Genomic DNA, 22,680 nt, shown 5'->3' on the forward strand with positions numbered 1-22,680 from the left:
ATTTTCTTTTAAATAGCAAAGCTGATCACAGTAGAGTACGTTATAGTTGGGATAAATCACTTGTAAGCAAGCCAGAATAATAAAAGGAGTTTGGGGGCAGATGCGGTATTTACCTTTGAAGAAGCAAATAAAATACTTTCCCTGGGCCTTGGCACCTGTACGCTAAAGTGTTGAAGCACGAGTAATCTGAAGGCTGTGGATGATGTAATGGTCACGTGTAAAAGTCGACCAATGGCAAAGCAGAATTTGTTTGAAACAGGCACTGAACTTTGAAGTTCGAAACGAAGATTCAGTGAAAAAAAAAGTGCGATTTTTTTATTGGTCTGGAGTTTTATGGATGATTCTATGGATTTTAACTTCTGGCAAAGTGTAATGTACCCCCGGAAATGATATCAAGTCGAAGTGTCGTGTGGCTATTTACCGTACGTTTTTAGAGAATTCGTTCCGATGTTGTAACAACTAACCAAGATGGACGAGCAAAACGTTTGTTTTGCCGATTCACAAACGACTGATGTCAGCGATACAAACAGTGTGGATAGTGCGAAAGTTGAATGTGAGTTTTTGATTGTGATTATGTGTTTTAATAATTCACGGGGCCATTTTTCTGACGTGTTCGTTTGAATTGGGAAACCATGATAGAACTAGAGGTTATGTCTTGTTACAGAACGTGGTCCTGCTAAATAAACAAACCTGAGATTTTGTATGTTTGTTTAGAAAGTGCAAGTAGTGATTTAGTTGATTACTGCGTGCTTGGAATTCCCCATAAAGATAGGAATGCGATAGTTGCTCTCCTTTGTTTATGTTTGGAATGTGATTCATTACTATCTTTTGCTATTTCTTCAGTGTCAAGCATTGACATTTTAAAGTATAGATTACTGTTATCTTATTTTACATATATCTCTTTTTTTTTTTTTTTTTTGCGAGGCATTGGCAACTTTACTTTTTTGCTTGTATTTAGTGTCAAATATGTTATGAATGTTTTTTCATTGGAATTGTAATTTGGGATTTAATCCTCACTCACAGTTTACTATTTTTAATTGGCCTATCGTACAGGCTAACAGAATTTCGTCTGTGGGGTACATAGAATTAGAAAACGATCAGGTGTGTGTGGTTTGGATTCTGAACCAAATACAGGCTAGGTGTTGAACATCCTTCAACAAATTTTACAAGACTATCTCACCAGAACTTTGCAGATCATAAAGGTCATAGTAGTTTGCTCTTCATTTAGTTATTATCATCAGTAGACAAAGAGTTTTTCCTCCTTGTTCCTGGACATATATTTCTGACTGTTTGTCATTTTAATATCTTGTTAGGCTATGTAGGTTAAGAAATGGACTGAATGAAGAAAATAATTCACATGAATATTGACCAAATATTATTAATCTGAAATGCGCACAAACGTGCATATAGTTACAGTATGTAACATAATATGAATTATACTACTGTTCTTTACTGTATTCCATATATCATGTCGTCCATCTCGTTCCATTAGGGGCCGATGACCTTCGATGTTAGGCCGGCAAAAGTTCAGAACAGCTTACATCTTCCAGCGCCACGCATCCAGGTGCGATTGCACTGTCATTTGTGCTTCTCTCTCGCTCGCTTCTCGCGAAGGACTTGATCGTGTGGTGGACAGAGCTGCCAACTGTTCATATAAAGAACTAGTCCTAGTGCAGCGGCGCTACTTTTATTTATGAATCTCGCTACAGTAGATTAGTGACAAAGCCATTGGTCGGGATTGGTTAGACCATTGGTCAGTGACAAAGCCATTTGTCTGGATGGTTAGACCATTGGTCTGGATCAAGCAAAGGGGGTCTGGGGGCGTCCCAGGTTAGAAGCCGTGAAGCGGCCCTAGGCCTCTAGTATCCCGCGTGACACCTCTATTGGTCTGTGTATTTATTGTGCAGTTGTGTATTTCTTGTGCGCGGGTTGGTAACTGAATTCACTTTCTTCATTGCTAGGAGTGACGTCATATCCCATAGTGTCTCACCCAATGGAAATGCTGGTACGTACTTAGGCGATGGACTATGGTGCGTGATAACTTCTATTAGGTCATAAAAGCAAAATTACTTCTGGGGATGGCGGGTGGGTTCTTAACTGTCGCAGTGAAACCAGACAAGTTATATCACTACAGGAAATAACACAGAAAATTGGTCTTGGAATATCTTTTGAAAAGACAGTAATCATGTTTACTGACCCACCACTCAAACAAAATTGCCATAGGAAACCAAGAAATCAAAATTGTACATAAATTTAAATATCGGGGAGAAATCATAACATAATATAACCTCAATGAAAAGCCAGCATGGCATAACAGAATAAATAAATTGACCAGAGCACAATATGTCACCAAGAATACCTAGCCTACAACAAAAAGGGCCTGTCAATTGCAACAAAATTAAAACACTACAAAACAATCAATTAAGCAGAAATAACATTCGCAAGTGAAACCATCTTCAAAACAACTAACACTGCACAAATAGACAAAATACTCAAGATAGAGAGAAGCATCATTAGAATGTGTATCAACAAATCATACCAAAAAGATGGACACTGGAGAGTAGCTTCTAATGAAACAGTATACAAGGAAATAGAACCAGTAATGAGCACAATCAGGAAGAAACGCATTTCATTTTTTGGACATCTAATCAGGACACCAGAGAACAGGATCATCAGGAGAATAATAGAAAAATTATGGAATAGTAAGTGCAACATTAAGTGGATTACAGAAATGAAGGAAGATTTGGATGAACTACAAATTACAGTGGAAGACCTAAGAAACAAAACCGACAAAATCAGGAAACTTACAGACAAGCAAACCAGAATCAACAAACAGACAATAGGAAGGGTGATTATCCGATGAAGAAAGAAGGATAAGATCAGAGAGAATGAAGAAGTACTGGGCTGACAGGAAACTGAAAAAATCTTTGTATAAAGTTGGCTAGAGTGATCCAATAAGGCCATAAAATGTAAATAAAATAATAAAAGACACAAATTACTACTTAAAATAACATATGCAATGTACATAAAAATAACTTCAGTCCTGAAGTTGTAAAAAATAAAATCTCACACATGCATTATATCTAGTAATATTTACATATAAAACAAGAAGTGCTCATAATACAAATACTAATGCGTACAACAGGAGTAAGTTTCCCGCTCCATTTCAAAATAACACCAACGTTATTAGTTGCGCGATGAAAGAAACTCTCACGCAGTGCACACGGACACATAGGCACCTTTGTTCTGACTAGGTGAGGGGATGCTTACCCTTCAAATGTGAATCGCTCTACTCACGACAGTTCTAAACTCAGGTAGAAGAGGGAACAGTCGCCTCCCTTTCATCACTGTGAAGTAATATCACAATAAAAAATGAGAGAGAAAATCTCATATAGCGACCACTCGCGGGTTAACACTTTCAATAGTGGAAAGATCGGACACTGTTAGTTTTTCCCAGGTAATTTCTATGCCATATGTTAGCACTGGCAATATCTTCGTATAGAAAAGTGTCGTGGCAGTTTGAAGGGCTACGTTAGTCGGATCCTTTTTATCGTATATCCCTCTGATGGCTGCAGCCGCTCTTTCTCTTATGTGAATTCGGAATGATGAACCGGTCAGTTGTAGGGAGATAACCAGGTATCTGAAAGAGTTTGCTACTTTTAGTTTGTTTGATCCATAGAAAAGTTTGTCATTTTCAGATATTCGTCCACCTTTCATGAATACTATTTGAACCGTCTTGTTTTCATTTAAAATCATTCGATTTTCTTCAACCCAGGAATGTAACCTGGTCAAAGGATCTTGAAGAGCCTGTCTCTCATTGGAGCCTATTACAATGTCGTCTTCATATAGATGCATTGATACCAAATTTTGTTTTACATTGTCCTTGAAGTCTGCTGTTGCCAATATGAACAAGAGTGGACTCAATCGGATCACCTTTTAAGACGCCGTTTGTTTGAACTATGGGTGATGACGTTATACCATCCGTAATTTGAACATATTTGTTTTGGAGAAGATTTCTTATTGAGGCTGTTATCGGGTTTTCATTTCCTATCATGTTTTGCAACTTTGACATTATGATTGGCCTATCTAGTAAATCAAAGGTCTTTGTAAAATCAATGAAAATTGCATAGAATTTTCGAGTTGGGAGTTTTATAGTGCCATGCATATTTTCCAGTAAAAGGCAGACTGCATGCAATGTTCCTCTTCCTTTTTTAAATTCAAATTGTGTTTCGGGAAGAAATTCTTCTGTTAAATTGGAGAGTCTCGTTAAGATTTTAGAGCAAATTTTGTAGATGTTGTTCTGAAGCTATACCACGATACGAATTTAAATCTTCAATATCACCTTCGCCTTTATGTAACAAAATTATCTCGGATTCCTCAAGGATTCCGGAATTGTCCATATAGAAGTGAGAGATTTTGCAGTGTCTTTAAGGTTTTCATTAAACACTTCGTCAGGTTCAGCTGTTTTGTTGTTCTTTGATGTTAAAATGGCATTTATCACTTTGTTTTTGGTTATTGGATCAGGTTTTGTGACTATTATCTCTCTGTTCGGGTGCACTTTTTCTGAGTTACTTCTGTTTAAGATTTTGCTGAAGTGATTTTCCCAGTTTGACATAGGAATTTCCCCCACAATTCTTCTTGCCTTTTTCCTTATTGCTACAAAAGGGTTTTTAAGAGCTTCTTCGGCTTGTTTTGTAGCTTCTGCCTCTATGAATATTGTTTTTTAAGTATGATCAGCTTTTTATAATCGTGTCTTGTATTATCGGGACTCTTTTTAGAGATTGATTTGTGTACGGGGTTGCGGAGTAAGGAGGGAGCTCTTCCGGTTCTGGTAGTACTGCCAACTGAATGGAAATGAAATCTGAATTGAATTGATAGTATGATCGATCGATATGAATTTTCTAAACTTTTATTATCTTAAGCCAACAACTGTGTCACACACATATTATATAACATTATAGGTTACATCGCGCATTCCTCTCTACGAAATGTCACTGTAAATTTTGTCACAAATGGAACATAATAATTGCTTTTACTTAAATGAAGTGAAAAATCTGCAGTAAATTAAGAAATACCGTCGTTATTAGAGAAATATGAGTACATACTTAAGGCCTGTATACAGGACACTTTTATGTCGCATTTCGCTGCTGGTGCCGTCTTTTGTTAATTTCTTGAGGTCCAGGGCTAGCACCAAGAAATGGGAGTGCTATGTCTGTGGACTCTCATTATCTTTGTCCATATGACTAGAACGGCCAGTTGAAACAGCAAAATGGAGGTCAATAGCATTCACGATAAGAAAAATAGCATGATTCCTGGACCAATAAATCACTAGTCCACAGAATTCTTCTTATGTACATGGGCCATAGCTTTTTGTCGCCTATGAAATCTTGCATATCGCGATACAATTCAGGAAATGATGTCATTGACACCTGAAGCAATAAAACGAAAGGAAAGAACTTCAGTGAACACAGACATCACACACGAAATTGTTGTTGAAAATGTAAGACAAACAAAAGACATACGTGTGTTACTGTGAGCGTAGCACCAAAAGTACTTGTAAAGTAGTAAAGTATGTATACATAATATTCACCAAAAATAAAATATTTCTTAATTTACCGCAGATTTTAGACTTCAACTGTGTAAGAGCAATTATTATGTTCCATTTGTGACAAATTTTACAGTGACATTTCGTAGATAGGAATGTGCGACGTAACCAACATTATACAGGGTCTTTTTTTTTTAGCTGGCTCCGCAGCGCCACTCAGAGCAATATATATCTCACAAATGAGTCACCCGGCCCCATACGTGTTCCCCTGACACACGGAACAAGCCATAAAAAAGACCCTGTAATAACATTTCTCAATGAGAATCTTGTTCCTAGCATCAATTGTATAATTTGGCTTTGCTGTGTAAACAACAGCAGCACTAGTACGTAAAGTGTACGCCAGATGTCGCATGGCGATGCATAATCGATTCATAGTTTGTGTTCAAAGGTTGCCAATACGAATCTTGAAGAATGCCGAGGTCTGCCGATTCAGCGCTAAAATGTAAATCTGTTGCCAAAAATTGTGCCGATAATGCTTGCGTATTTCTCTAGATCTCTTTTTGATTGACCAATTATCATTTGCAGTTGTAGATGGTGTTGCCTGGTTTAACTGTCTCTTCAAAAAGAACATCTGAACATTACCTGTTAGTATGTAGTTAATTTTTTTAACCATTCTAACGTATTAATTGACTTAAAACTTTTTTTACTGAGGTAATTGAATTAGGGTATGTCTATTGATGCAACATCTTTGTTGAATTTCATAGACAGTTATGCAGCTTTAGGAATTTTTTTGATAATTTATGGCTCATTGTCCTTGGGAGCCTTATCAGTAACCTTACTCATAATTGGGAGAACTTTTTTTAGAGGAATTTGTGTATAATATGTATAAGATGGCTAAAAATCAGTTTTATGAAAGAAAAATGAACTTTTGAAGTATGATTACAAAAAGAAGAATGTAATGTTCACCTATTCAGTTCCGGTACACATACAATTAATAATCTCTTAAGGCGGGATTCCACTGAGGCAACATTTGGGCGACATGGAGCATGCGGCTGGAAACAAATGTTGCTCTTTGTAATATTCGGCTTGTCAGTCGGGCACAAAAGATGTGGTATGCTACATGTGTTGCCGGGTGTAGCATGCGTCACTTGTGGAGACTTGTCGCCAACTACAAACGTTATTCCATCAAGGCAACCGAGACAACAGTTCCTCACTCAACTTTGACCGGCTGGTGACAGCTATACTTCCTTGTTTCAAATTTCTCAACCTATCATCTCACGAATCATCACGGAAATGTGCATGGTACGGAGTGATCCAAGCTAATAAGGCATGGAACCCTTGGCAAACAAACCACGTCGGAATTTTCAAGAGGCGAAAGCCACTAGTGATGATTTTTTTGAGTACTTTGTCAGATGAAGGTCGTGTACCATGACAGAATCTGTATACCTAGAGGTACGGGAAGATTTAGAAACTTCTTGTTCACTGGAATGTAATGATATTTTAAAAAATTAAAATACATTACTTTTAAGCAGAATATCCTAACCCTATTCTGATTATTTTACCCACTTATAGTTCACATTTCTAATACAGTTATACTAGGAGAATGAAAGATAACTCGTGGCAACTGTGACGATAAATAGACAAAAATACCATGGCACTACAGCCCTTGAAGGGCATTGGCGTACCAAGCGACCGCTGCTCAGCCCGAAGGCCTGCAGATTACGAGGTGTCGTGTGGTCAGCATGACAAATCCTCTCGGTCGTTATTCTTGGATTTCTAGACCGGGGCCGCTATCTAAGCGTCAGATAGCTCCTCAATTCTAATCACGTAGGCTGAGTGGACCTCGAACCAGCCCTCAGGCCCAAGTAAAAATCCCTTTTTTTTTGCTAGGGGCTTTACGTCGCGCCAACACAGATAGGTCTTATGGCGACGATGGGATAGGAAAGGCCTAGGAGTTGGAAGGAAGCGGCCGTGGCCTTAATTAAGGCACAGCCCCAGCATTTGCCTGGTGTGAAAATGGGAAACCACGGAAAACCATTTTCAGGGCTGCCGATAGTGGGATTCGAACCTACTATCTCCCGGATGCAAGCTCACAGCCGCGCGCCTCTACGCGCACGGCCAACTCGCCCAGTAGTAAAAATCCCTGACCTGGCCGGGAATCAGGGCCTCTGGGTAAGAGGCAGGCACGCTACCCCTACACCACGGGGCCAGCAATAAGTAGACATAGTGTGGAAGAAAAAGACTATGATGAAACAGTGTTGGAAGACTGCATAATTAGAGTAGCCGGCTAAGAATATCCGAGTAAAAAGTAGATTAATAAATTTTTGTGTGTTAACAGTGTAGAAAAGAGAACCCTTTGTTGTTATACTATTAAACGACGTATTTACAAGAAATCCATAGGGTGATATGTAGAATTTATTAGTACTATTGTTTGTTATTATTATTATTATTATTATTATTATTATTATTGTTGTACAATAATGTTATTGGCTTCAAGTCCCACTAACTACCTTTACGCTTTTCTGAGTCGCCGAAGTGCCGGAATTTAGTGCAGCAGGTGTTACTTTACGTGCCAGTAAATCTACCGACACGGGGCTGACGTAGGTCTACTAGAACACTTTCAAATACCACCGGACTGAGTTAGAATCGAACCTGCCAAGTTTATTATTGTTGTTGTTGTAGTTAGTACTATGATGTCATTAAATTCTATTTTAATAGTTATCTCTAATTTATTTATTTCTAGTGCAAACTATTGCCAGTACTAATAAGGATAAAATCAGGAACTGAATAATAATAATAAAATAATAATAATGGTTTTACGTCCCACTATCTACTTTTACGGTTTTCGAAGACGCCGAGGTGCCGCAATTTAGGCCCGCAGGTATTCCTTTAATTGCCACCGACAAGAGGCTGACTTATTTGAGCACCTTCAAATACCACCGGACTCAGCCAGGATCGAACCTGCCAAGTTGCGGTCAGAAGACCAGTGCCTCAACCGTCTGAGCCACTCAGCCCGGTGGGCATTGAATAAATCACATTTTTTTAATACAAAAGTTCATAAGCAGTTAACTAATTTCATTTATTAGAAGAAAACAGTAGCATAAAATCAATTAACCACACGTTCCTCGTTGTCACCTGACGTTTGGAGCATCGATGTCAAGAAGAAAGGTAAGTAGATTGTACGCGAACCACAGATTTCCTCTCAATGGAGAAGCAACACCAGTTTTCATTTTCTGTATTTTTTATGCTCTTGGTGGAAAGCTGAACACATTTTTTAAATTTTCTTCAGTTCGTTCACACTGCAGTCATTTTTCTCAGGGCCGTTTTAACGTATGCTTTCTTTTCTACTGTTTTTATAATCACTCAATGTTACATTCCGCAATTCCGGAGCATTGTGATAATCCCCAATTAAATTCGCAGTGTTTACAATAGCCCACGTCATCTTGTCGCACAGAAATTGTAGCACCGATCCACACACTGTTGGATCCCGGGCAACACTGTTCGATAAGCATATTTTTGAGGCACGTGGCACCAGTGAGTGTTCGACAGATGGCAACATGTCTCACACCACACAGCCGCACGCTACATGTCGTGCCGTGTTTCTTCAATTGAAAGTCGACTGCAGCATGCTTCACTGTCGAATACTCCATGTCGCCCAAATATTGCCTCAGTGGAATCCTGCCTTTAGATTATTTGATACCCAAGTTGATTAAAATAGTTATTTATGATACCATAGTTAATCAAAATAATCTAAGGGATTATTCATAGCAAATGTATATTGATAGGTTGACATGACATTCTTCTCTTTGTAATCATTGTAGTCAATGCACAACCTGAAAAATGAATTTCATTACTTGCAATTTTCAAGTGTGTGCAGTTGTCAAATATGGGTTGCAGTGTGACAATAGACAAGTGTACGTAAGACAGTTGGGTATATTATATCGCTGCCAACTTGATCCATACAATGTTTTACCTTTATAAATACAGTTTTACTGGTGGCTTGGCATGGCTGCAGTGCATTCTTTATGTTGCCACTTTCTAAAGTGGATGGTTGTGGGATTGGGGGACCATTGTGCCTAGCAAAATATTTTCTTCTTTGTTCAGGAGTTTCAGAAGTCTTGGAAATAATTTCAGCCAGGCTCAGTGGCTCAGACTGTTGAGGCGGTGGCCTTCTGACCCCAACTTGGCAAGTTCGATCCTGTTTCAGTCCGGTGGTATGTGAAGGTGCCTAACCTCGTGTCTGTAGATTTACTGGCACATGAAATTACTCCTGCAGGTCTAAATTTTGGTACGTTAGCGTCTCCAAGAACCATGAAAGTTGGTAATGGGACGTAAAACCAATAACATTAATATTAAATAATTCTGTTTTTACTGACCCTCTCATCTGATGGTTGAATGTAATCACATTTCATATCTGCTGATTCTGACAAATTGCTGGGTCAAATGTGGGTACAAACAAGTTCAGGGATTATCTAAGATAAGCTCTATTTCACCTCAGAAACCACCAGATTGATTCTGAATCAAATACGAGCAAGATGCTGAACATCGTTAAACAATTTTACTGGGCTCCCATTTCTTATGCATGTGATTGTAAACAAACAGAATAATCCTTACCGGGCAAGTTGGCTGTGCGATTAGGGGTGTGCAGCTGTGAACTTGCATCCGGGACGTAGTGGGTTCGAACCCCACTGTTGGCAGCCCTTAAGAAGGTTTTCAGTGTCTCATTTTCACACCAGGCAAAGGCTGGGGCTGGATCTTAATTAAGGCCACGGCCGCTTCCTGTCCCGTCGTGGCCAAAAGAGCTATCTCAGTACAACGTTCAGCAAGTTGTAAAACGAAATAAAACTTTGGTAAAGGTTTAATATCAGTAGCACACTAGTACTTCAATAAACATGTTTATGCCTCAACTTCTCGATAGCATTCTGACAAAGCTGAGTTTTCAATAGCTCAGCTCTAATAGGCACTTTGGTTTTGCAAATTCTACTCATTAAATGTTGAGATGGTGAATAGTCCAAGGACTGTTGTGATACTGCCCAGTTTTACTCCCTCTTAAAACAATAACCACCACCACCACCACCACCACCACCACCACCACCACCATTGTCCCCTTTCCAGAGTACCCCTTATTCTGCAAGTACATTGGATTGAGGGTAGTTTGGATTTCTTGTGGTGACCTTAAAATTCCAGTCCCTTACAAAATAGTATTTGAATTCATAACTGTTGAGAGATACATTATCATATGCAGTGACATCAAGTGATCTAAATACTGTACCATATTGATATATATATATAAAAAAAAAAAAAATCATTACTGATCTGATAGATTTATCTTTGATGGGTTTAAGCACTAGCCAATTTGAATAAGCTTCCAAGACAACAAGATAGTATATGTAAAAATGTCAATACCTATATGTTCCTGAATCTGGTACACAAGCAGACTGTCTCCAATTTGGGTCTCAGAAATGTTGAAACCTAAAGGGCGAATTCTACCATGTCCAAAGAAGGAACTTAGATGCGAAAATTATGATTTTTTGCAATTTGTAAATGGTTATTAAATGCAAGTATTTACCAAGTGCTACGACTCGTTGAAGGTCGGCCATGATGAAACTACGACATTATGAGCCAACATCTGATATTTAAATTTGCATAAAGACACAAAATAAGCACACCATGGGTTACAGCAGAAAATTATCACTTTGTAATTCATACTGATGACATAAATTCACCATAGAAATCTCAATGAATCATTAAAATACTGGAAATTAAAAACAAAGCAAGAAAACGTCAGAGATCGCTTCGATACCGCTTCAGCACCCGATCATTATGGAGCAATACACGGTTCCCAATGTACGAACGCGGGTGCATGTTCAGGAATCAGAAAAGGATGTACGAACAATATGAAACTATACATGTGGCACCAATGAGGAGAGATTCTTTCTTTATGTTTGCCAGTGACCTACTGACCCACCCAAAAAGAAAAGTGTTACTACTCACACAGAAAATTATAACAATATAAGTTTTTATTCATCCTCCTATTCAATACATATTCACACCTTCCTGAAGGGGTTAAAAGGTCATGTCAAAAAATTCATACATGTTTCAACCCTATTTTTGGGTCATCTTCCATGAAAAAAAAGTTTTCAGCTTTAAAATTTTACAAAGGTACAAGTGTTACAATTTTATTTTATGTTTAGTTAAAATCATTAAAATACACAGTGCAAAAATCATGGAGCTTATACAGAAAAGCTTATTGCTTGAAATGGTTTGATTGAAAAATGTTACTGTTTAATCTTTTGACATGTAAGGCCATTGAATTATCTTAGTTCATTACAATTACAATTATTGACAATCATAGTTATTAGTTTCAAAAGACAATTCAATAGCCTTATTCGCAGGTGTCTATAGAGGAACAGGGGTGGGGTGACGTCATTCTTATTTCTTGTCCATGGTGAAATGTTAAATAATTAAATTAGTTGCAGAAGCAAAAATTTGGACTTAGTTTTAGTTTTTGGATATTCCCTAATCTCCCTCTAACAACCTATGTTGTCAGGTATGTCGTCATCACCCCTCAGTCACCAAGTAAACATGGTCGCCATGTGGTCTCGTAGACATGTATAGTGTACTCTTCAGTGTCCTAAATGTAACATAATAGTACAAAAAAAAACCCTAATATTTTCGCACCTCTCCTCCTTCCTTGTACCGTAATGAATATATCTAATAGCATTTGATGGCACCTGGCGATGGTCGGCTTGTGTACCGTAACCATGTTTCCTTTGTCTTTCAGTCTCCCTTTATTCTGTTTGTAAGCATTTCTTTCACAAATTTTGCACTTCCTTATGTAAGTCTCAATTGATCATAATATAATAATTTCGTGTGGCTATTTCTAGCTGAGTGCAGCCCTTGAAAGGCAGACCCTCCGATGAAGGTGGGCGGCATCTGCCATGTCTAGGTAACTGCGTGTTATTGTGGTGGAGGATAGTGTTATGTGTGGTGTGTGAGTTGCAGGGATGTTGGGGACAGCACAAACACCCAGCCCCTGAACCATTGGAATTAACCAATGAAGGTTAAAATCCCCGACCCGGCCAGGAATCGAACCTGGGACCCTCTGAACTGAAGGGCTGTACGCTGACCATTCAGCCAACGAGTCCGGACATCAGTTGATCATGAGCAGCAATATTGATAATCAGTCATTATTCCTTATGTGATATTGATTAGAACTACAGTATAATATAGCCCCAATCAAGATTACATTTAACAAATTACCATTTCACCCTACATGGCCATAGCTTTCATCATATATAGCCATATCATTAAGGAATTTTATAGAATATTAATACGAAGAGATACCTCTATTGAAATGAGAGATCCTTATTCTGTCTTCTATTTCTCTTCACATACGTGATATTGGAATACAATTTTAAGATCGTTATTCTCCATGAATTTCGCTTCTTTTTTGCTCTTATCACAAAATAAGTAAATTTTGCTTTAAACTGGCCACGTCGCTTTAATTCGCTGTAATTCGTGAAAATAAAATAATTGATTTTTGAAGTAGAATCATTTGATTCGTTAAGATACACTGACTGACAGAGCAAATGCAACACCAAGAAGGAGTGGTTCGAAAGGGATGGAAGTTGGGGAAAAAACAGAGATGGCACGGGCGAATAATTGATGTTTATTTCAAACCGATATGCAGGTTACACAATGCGCACGGCATCGACTCAGTAGGATGTAGGACCACCGCGAGCGGCGATGCACGCAGAAACACGTCGAGGTACAGAGTCAATAAGAGTGCGGATGGTGTCCTGAGGGATGGTTCTCCATTCTCTGTCAACCATTTGCCACAGTTGGTTGTCCGTACGAAGCTGGGGTAGAGTTTGCAAACGGCGTCCAATGAGATCCCACACGTGTTCGACTGGTGAGAGATCCGGAGAGTACGCTGGCCACGGAAGCATCTGTACACCTCGTAGAGCCTGTTGGGAGATGCGAGCAGTGTGTGGGCGGGCATTATCCTGCTGAAACAGAGCATTGGGCAGCCCCTGAAGGTACGGGAGTGCCACCGGCCGCAGCACATGCTGCACGTAGCGGTGGGCATTTAACGTGCCTTGAATACACACTAGAGGTGACGTGGAATCATACGCAATAGTGCCCCAAACCATGATGCCGCGTTGTCTAGCGGTAGGGCGCTCCACAGTTACTGCCGGATTTGACCTTTCTCCACGCCGACGCCACACTCGTCTGCGGTGACTATCACTGACAGAACAGAAGCGTGACTCATCGGAGAACACGACGTTCCGCCATTCCCTCATCCAAGTCGCTCTAGCCCGGCACCATGCCAGGCGTGCACGTCTATGCTGTGGAGTCAATGGCAGTCTTCTGAGCGGACGCCGGGAGTGCAGGCCTCCTGCAACCAATCGACGGGAAATTGTTCTGGTCGATATTGGAACAGCCAGGGTGTCTTGCACATGCTGAAGAATGGCGGTTGACGTGGCGTGCGGGGCTGCCACCGCTTGGCGGCGGATGCGCCGATCCTCGCGTGCTGACATCACTCGGGCTGCGCCTGGACCCCTCGCACGTGCCACATGTCCCTGCGCCAACCATCTTCGCCACAGGCGCTGCACCGTGGACACATCCCTATGGGTATCGGCTGCGATTTGACGAAACGACCAACCTGCCCTTCTCAGCCCGATCACCATACCCCTTGTAAAGTCGTCTGTCTGCTGGAAATGCCTCCGTTGACGGCGGCCTGGCATTTTTAGCTATACATGTGTCCTGTGGCACACGACAACACGTTCTACAATGACTGTCGGCTGAGAAATCACGGTACGAAGTGGGCCATTCGCCAACGCCGTGTCCCATTTATCGTTCGCTACGTGCGCAGCACAGCGGCGCATTTCACATCATGAGCATACCTCAGTGACGTCAGTCTACCCTGCAATTGGCATAAAGTTCTGACCACTCCTTCTTGGTGTTGCATTTGCTCTGTCAGTGTATTTCAGAATCGCTTAAAAATATTTTTTGTCACGTTTATCATTAATGTGAATAAACAAGCCTCTGCTTATGGTCATCAGACATTGGAATCGTTTTGACAAAAGAATTGACTGCAAAATTAAATTCATCATCCGATTCTAAAGCTTATCATTAAAAAAACCTCTTGACAATCTAGTAAAAAGATATTTACTACGCTTATAATAATTTATTTGAAATGCACACAATGTGCAAAAGTTCTTACACAGAAAGTGGTTTCTGCAATGGTACAGTTCTCTTAGTATGGAACATTAAATGATATCTGTCACAGTGGACTTTGCAGAGTTTACAGAAACACATTTAGTTTAGCGTGTGATAGTGTTTCACCATACAAATCTTGTAATGGAAGCTGTGCACCGCAGATGCTTGTATCCTCCCTCTTTCCATTACATAGAAATTGCGCCAAACTTCTCTTTTCTCTATTCTCTCTTGCATTACTCCTGTGTAAGCGGTTGTGGTTGGTAATATTAATTGTTCTTGGATATCCTCAATGTAGATTCCCTCTCTTGTGAGTAAATATAGCAATCGGAATGGAGTAAAATTAGATACAACACACTCTAAATACAGTAATTTCACTTATTCTATGCTTCACAGATTTCCCTTGATTAGTTAGTTCCATATTGCTTCTAACCCATATAATAGTATGACCTGTAATTTAAATAAATTTATGGCACTTTCTAGGGATAAGCTTCTAAGGTTGGCGATGCTATGTATTGTAACGGTTGTATTCGCTATCTTGCATTTTATATGCTTTGTAAATGATGTTCCCCATCTTTGGTATGTTACTCCTAAATACTTGAAATGGTTCTCTATTGTTACTATGGTCGTCGGACGAGAAGTCGTGTGCATGCGGGGTGCGGAGGGTAAGCATGGTTGCTGCACATGCGCCATTCTCAAGTCTCGAGGCCTGACAATAAACATTGGTTCCGTCCGCGGTGATTCTTGTGAACTAAGGTGCTGCTCTGAAGTTTCAAATTGGTAGTGCAATTGTGCTTTAGTTACACATTTACTATAAATACTGCATAATGAACAGTTTATAATTCGAACAATCATCTCTTTTAGAGAGCTCGCACTGTTTATCATGACTAATGTTTGTAGCTTAGTGTAGTATCTGTTACTCATGCCATACCTACAAGCTGCTGCGACTTCTCATGAGACACAGATAGTAGTGGTTGGTCTTTGTAATACATAGTGTCATTTGTTCCTTTTTTACCTCCTTGTTTTTGAAAATCATCAGGTCTCTTTTATCTTGGTTTAAGTGTACGTAGGTGGTTTGAAAAGTTCTCGGAATGTACTAGAATTAAGTATCTTACCTCGGTGGAACTGCTTTTATTTTACATCTCCCTGTAGACTATTGCATTTGGTACAGCGATGTTCCAATGCCTTGATCCCATCTCGAAAATGAGATTCCTTCAGGCCTGCAAAATACCTCTCCAATTTGGCTGTCAGTTCTTCCCTTGTAGAAAATCTCCGTCCACCGAGGAAAATTTTCAGCTTGGGGAATAGATGAAAGTCTGATGGTGCCAAATCAGATGAATAAGGTGGATGTGGCAACAATTTGTACCCCAGTTCATGAAGTTTTGCCATGGCAGTAAAACTTGTGTGCGGCGGAGCGCTGTCCTGCCAAAACAGGCCTTGTTTCGCGTGTCTCTTCCTGTAGTTGGTCTAGGAGGTTTGCATAGTATTGCCCCTTAATTGTTTGGCCAGTAGGAAGATAATCTATCAGCAGAATGCCTTTTGCATCCCAGAAAACTGAGGCCTTGACCTTTCTGGCCGAACGCACTGCTTTTGCTTTCTTTGGTGGTGGTGAATCAGCATGTTTCCACTGCTTTGACTGCTGTTTTGTCTCTGGGGTATAGTAGTGGACCCAAGTTTCATCTGTAGTCACAAACCGGCGGAAAAAATCTTGTTGGTTGCACTGAAAACAGGCCAGACTTTGTTCGGACATTTCCAATCTGGTGTGTTTATTGTCCAATGTCAAGAGCCGCGGCACCCATCTTGCGGATCATTTTTTCATACCCAATTGTTCGGTGAAAATATAATATACCCGTTCAGAAGACATCCCTACAGCTTCAGCAATTTCCCGCACTTTCAGTCGACGATCCTCCATGACCATTTTATGCACTTCTACGATAAATTCTGCGGTCGTAACATTTTTTTGCCATCCACTACGCGGATCATCATCCAAGCTCTCCCGACCAAATTTAAACTCGCTGGTCCACTTGGCAATAGTTGAAAATGAAGGAGCAGAGTCCCCCAGTGTGTTCTGAAAGTTGGCATAAATTTCCTTTGCTTTCATACCTTTCTTTACAAAGTGTTTAATCACTGCTCGAATCTCAGTTTTTCCCATTGTCACAAATCACTACGCGGGAACAACAACAAAGAGTCGTCACTACCACACTCCTGCAGCTAGAGCACTGACGCGCCACCTGTTCACTCACAAAGGATGTGTGATTATTGCGCGGGAACCTCGTTGCTCTAGCACTGACATCTAGCGGTGGATGCTTTGCCGTTCTGATTATGTTCTCTACTTCCAGTTGCAAAAATATTTCAAGCAAAAGGAAAAAAAAGAAAATTATCAAAGAAAAGAGACAAGTGGAAGAAGCTGAACAGAATCCTTACGCAGCTCTTGAACCAAAACAACCTACTTTGTAAGAGAGATGCTCATTCAAATATAGCAAACACACTTTGTACCAGTCTTACAATACAAAGACATTTACCTGGCTTATAATTAACTGAAAAATCATGGTGTAATACTCTTAACTCATTCTTTGTTGGTAATTATGTTGATATATAAGCTAGATCTTTCCTGAAAATAACCCACTGTGGGTGGGGGCAGTAGAATAACACCTACGGTTTCCCCTGCCTGTTGTAAGAGGTGACTTGAAGGGGCCCCAGGGGCTCTGAACTTGGGAGCGTGGGTTGGCGACCACGGCGCCCTTAACTGAGTCCTGGCATTGCTTCCACTTGCTTGTGGTGGGCTTCTCACTTTCATCTATCATATCCAACCTCCCTTGGTCAACTCTTGTTCTTTTCCAACCCTGGCGGTATTAGGTTTGCAAATCCTGGGGAATCTCATTATCACGTCCTTCGTGGCCCTTGCCTTTCTTTGGCTGATACCTTCCTTTTCGGAGTGTCATATCCCTTTCATTTTTTTTCCCTCTCTGATTAGTTTTTTTTGCTAGTTGTTTTACGTCGCACCATCACAGATAGGTCATTATGGCGACGATGGGACAGGAAAGGGCTAGGAGTGCGAAGGAAGCGGCTGTGGCCTTAATTAAGGTACAGTCCCAGCATTTGCCTGGTGTGAAAATGGGAAACCACCGAAAACCATTTTCAGGGCTGCCGACAGTGGGGTTCGAACCTACTATCTCCCGAATACTGGATACTGGCCGCACTTAAGCGACTGCAGCTATCGAGCTCGGTTCTCTGATTAGTGTTATATAGAGGATGGTTGCCTAGTTGTACTTCCTCCTAAAAATCACCACCACCACCTTTCCCGAAAATAGATTCCAATGGGTTACAGTGAGAATTAATCTTAACCTTCAACCCATATACAAAAAAAATGGATAATGAAATGCAAAACACTATAGCTAGCATCTCTAATAATAATAATAATAATAATGCTTTTATGTCCCACTAACTACTATTATGGTTTTTGGAGGCACCAAAATGCCAGAATTTAGGCCCACAGGAGTTCTTTTATGTGCCAGTAAATCTGCCAATACGAGGCTGACGTATTTGAGTACCTTCATATACCACCTGACTGAGCTAGGATTGAACCTGCCAAGTTGGGGTCAGAAGGCCAGCGCCTCAACCGTCTGAGCCACTCAGCCCAGCAGCTAGCATCACTTTTTCAATTTGTGCATAAGTTATATGAATCGCCCAGTTGCAAAACCCATTATGTGCAGACAAACAAATTTTTCAGGAAGCGCAAAAAACTGTCATTTGTTATGCAACAAAGGAGGTTGAAATTCTGTAATTAAACAGTAAGCGTTCAATTTTGTCATACCGCAAAATCTCCATAAAATATAACTTATAGAACCCATGTTTTTTTGCAAAAAACATTTGGACATAACGAGTTTTGCAGCAGTTTTGTGGGGATAAAAGATATGTGCAGCAGTATATGGAGTAGAGTGTGCAGATTTATGGTGAACGTGTTTTATTAGCTACATTTGAAAGTATTACACTGAAAATAGCATGAATGGAAATAATTTTAAGGTTAGGATATATAATGTTTTGATATCTAATCCCCACTCTTTGATTTTATGATTACATCAAGAAATCATCATTCATTCAGAACGTTTTATAAGGTCTTTAATATTTTGTACAGTTATATTAAAAATACGTTATTGCCCTCAACAAAATTTCCCGCATCAATGTCATAGTTTGGCGTTTCACTGTTTAAAGTTTGCTGCTGGTCAAACAGTGACGTGTAGAACGTGAGGTCATCGTTCCTTATCCATTCTTTCTCGTAATGTTTGGTCAGCAATGTGTTCAGGTTGTTGAGCTTTTCTTTCTTAAGAGGAACCCCTTCCTCCACTGGTACTGGCACAATAGCAGAAAATGGTTTCCCATGCTTCAATATGCTTTTTGCTTCCATCAAAATCACTGTTATAGTTTACTTCACCTCTTATCGCTCAGTTGCCTGATTTTGTTCGTGTAAGTATGATCCTCTTACAGGGTTCTGGGACATAACGAGCTTTGATGCATAACACACGCTGGACATAACGAATTCTGCAGCAGTTCCATTATTTGTCACCTTTAAATGCATGGATTAAATGGCCTTTGCTCACGTATTAAATTGCTGGATTGTGTATTTTGATGAGCTGTATACAATGGCAGTGATAACTCATTTTGAGAAAAAATGACATGACAGGTTTTGCAACTGGACGACTCATATCTACTCAATAGAATTTAAACTCCTATAGAATGCCCATCCTGGAGCAAACATACAGCACACCCGGTCTATCTTTAGATGAATCAATTCAAAATTGGTGCTATGAGTAATAAATATGCTTCAGTTGAGAGATAGATTCTGTATGAACATTACTCCATTCTCTTCAGTGCCATTCTTTGTGAGATCTCTGAGAGGTGCTATCACTTTCAACATTTTTTTTTTAGTATAAATTTATCCAAATGTTTGGCCATATCGTACCAAGCACTTCACAGTTCTTTCTTATCTTTTGGCACTGGCAAGTCCAGCATGGCCATAACATAGTTTGTATCTGGTTGTATGCCAATATTTTGAGGAAATTTGTCCCATGATCTTAACTGACTTGGATTTTAACTGTATCCTACAGCTGTTAAACTTTACATTATACTTAAGAGAATGCTGAGGTTCAGGCTGCAAGTTCTTACCAAGCGATTTAACTGTGTGATTAGGGGCACACAAGTGTAAGCTTACATTCGGGAGATAATGGGTTTGAACCCCACTGTTGGCAGCCCTGAAAATGGTTTTCCATGGTTTCCCATTTTCACACTAGGCAGATGCTGGGGCTGTACCTTAATTAAGGCCACGGCCGCTTCCTTCCCACTCCTAGCCCTTTCCTATCCCATTGTCGCCATACGACTATCTGTGTCAGTGCGACATGAAGCCAGTTCTAAAAATACTATCTCTTCATTAATTTTAATTTTTATCCCTTCTGTTGATTACATTCTTTCATAGCCTCCTCAATGTACATATAGGAGTTCGACAAGCCTCTTGCATTTTTCCATTTATGTTTTGGCCCTCTGGTTTATATAAGTTGTGTTTTATCCTTGTATCCTTTATATCTGTAGCCAACTTATGTATTAATTATAATTTTCAAAAGAGTACTTTAGTCTATTCCAGTTTACATGGTCAAACCTTTTTCCTAGATTCATGATGCAATAAGTAGTGTTTTCTTCGAGCCCCACATTTTTGTATCATTTGTGTTAGTAACAATATGGCCTGTGGGCTGATGACCTAGATGTTAGGCCCCTTTAAACAACAACAGTCATCATCATCATCATCATCATCGGTATGGCCTCTTGTAAGTTCTCCTCTTTGTGTAGGTAATTGGTGTTAAGAATAAATAATATCACACATTGTCAATAAGTAGATTATCAATAAGCCATTAGTGCAAAATATATGCTAGAAAGTTTCATGTGTTCAGCTTTCTCAGTTTCTTCCGGGCTATCAATATTATTTTCATGTATCTTTTGTTCTGAGGGTGGTCCTTGTCTCTTCCTTTGGCCGATACCTTCATTTTTCAAAATGTCAGACTCCTTTAATTTTTTCTCTCTGATTTCTGTAAATAGAGGATGGTTGCCTAGTTGTACTTCCTCTTAAAACCACCACCACCACCACCACCACTTTGGCTACTTTAACCAAAACCATGATCTAGTGGATGCTGTTGTCTGTCCATTCTTTTAGTAGAAATTAAAAAATGTTATTCAAATCAGACTGACTGACGACTGATCGATCAGCGATTCAGTTAAGGGCTATTAAAAGGCTAGTTCACCAGTCCTGTGAATGAAGTACGGCTTCACTCTGAATAAGGGTAGTGGGTTAAGTAATCATAGGTGTACAAGTTTACAAGTTTTACAAGTAAGGTAAGGGCTGTGAAGGGTTGAAAATTAAAGAAAGTTTAATGTTGATTTGCGGAGTCGGTTAGTTGTCCTGTCTCCAAGATAGCAGGTTCAATCCCAGCTGTGGTCAGTGGCTTTTGAAGATGTTTGGAGCAACATTTCCATGTCATTGGCTACATTTATTGTTATTTACCTATTGTTTTGCCATTTAGGATCACAGTTAACACTTTCCAGACTTTCTGGATTTCCACTGTTCCGTCATCTTGGTGGAGAATGCAGCTCTTTGCTATTCAGACCACTTTATGCCAGTTCTCCTCCCCACATTTTCAGGAAGATCTGTGTACCAAGGTCCTGAACTTGCTTCTGTCTTGGAACGAGTGTCTCAGAGGCACCAGTCAAGATCTTCCTTCCCTGCTTTTGTCCATGGAATGGGTTATTTCCAAGTCGTGAGAAGATCAGTAATTTTGTGTGATGTTCTATGTTTGACTACAGGCAATCTACTGTAATCCATAGTTGACATAATATTAAGGAGGATTTTGATTTTTTCATGATGTAATTGGTGATTGATTGCTAGTGCATTATTTTATGCTAATTTTCTCTGTTTTTGTAGGTCCTCCTGCTACGCAGACACGAATATGCCTCGTTGGAGATCTCGGCAAAGACCCAAAGATATCCCAGGCTGCTCAGGTAAGTCAGTGGTAGGCTACTCTATTACAAGAGTATGAATGTAAATTTGAAAGGGCATCTACAAATGTTAAAACTTAATATAGCACACACCAGCCTGTATGGCACACCATGTACAGCTGTATGATGCTTGTTTGTTGTTAGGGATGTACTTAACTTCTATCAACTGAGGAAATGTGTACATAGTGTACCAGGAAATACTCATACTTTGTGCTTGAAGAGCACGAGATGAACACAAGGCGTGTACGGCACATTAAATTGGTGTGGGTCTTGAAGTTCTAGATGTTCTGGAAGGTCTCGGAGTTCAAATTGTAGGTTTCGCTCATGTGGAATTTGATTTTCACTGTTCCCATGAAGGTATTGAAGAAATGCTGATATTTTTGTGTTGAATGTCAATGGAATCAAACCCGAGACAATTCTTTAAAGTGAACTGCACTAGTTTCTGACTTGAGGCGAAAAACAAGATATTTGCAGCCAAATGTTAATGGAATAACATCTGCACACTTCCTAACATCATTTGCACTTGTAAAATTAAGCACACAAAAAACAATGCTGTAAATGTTTGAAGAATTGAGGACGCAAATGCTTGTTGGATCCTCCAGGATTTCAAGATCACTTTGATTCTATTTACAGTTATTTGGAGAGTGTATTCATTGTAATGAGCTCTGCTAGATGCCATAGGAATATTATTTACACTGAGTTAAATGATTCAGGTTGAATGAATCAGCCTCTGCTTCAGCATTCATGTCAATGTTAGCACAGTCTTCTGCTATGATGTTTGTGAAATTCTGATTGAGAACAACCTGGAAGAAGTTTGGAATACTGCTAATGTTTTGATAGATTCTGTCATAATTCACAATCAACCCTGCCTTTCT

At 39.7% G+C, this 22,680-nt stretch overlaps 1 protein-coding gene across 1 annotated transcript in view; it reads left to right on the top strand.

Moving 5' to 3' along the window:
* The first annotated feature begins 280 nt into the window (after positions 1-280).
* Positions 281-22,680, top strand: part of pbl (epithelial cell transforming 2 pebble) — a 153,450-nt gene continuing 131,050 nt past the window's right edge. The window contains exons 1-2 of the mRNA XM_067158177.2: positions 281-553; positions 21,732-21,808. Coding sequence (XP_067014278.2) covers positions 469-553; positions 21,732-21,808 — 162 coding nt within the window. The 5' untranslated portion in view covers positions 281-468. The remainder of the gene's footprint in view (positions 554-21,731; positions 21,809-22,680) is intronic.

The sequence above is a fragment of the Anabrus simplex genome, chromosome 14, assembly GCF_040414725.1.
Source record: "Anabrus simplex isolate iqAnaSimp1 chromosome 14, ASM4041472v1, whole genome shotgun sequence".
Taxonomy (NCBI): Eukaryota; Metazoa; Arthropoda; class Insecta; order Orthoptera; family Tettigoniidae; genus Anabrus; species Anabrus simplex.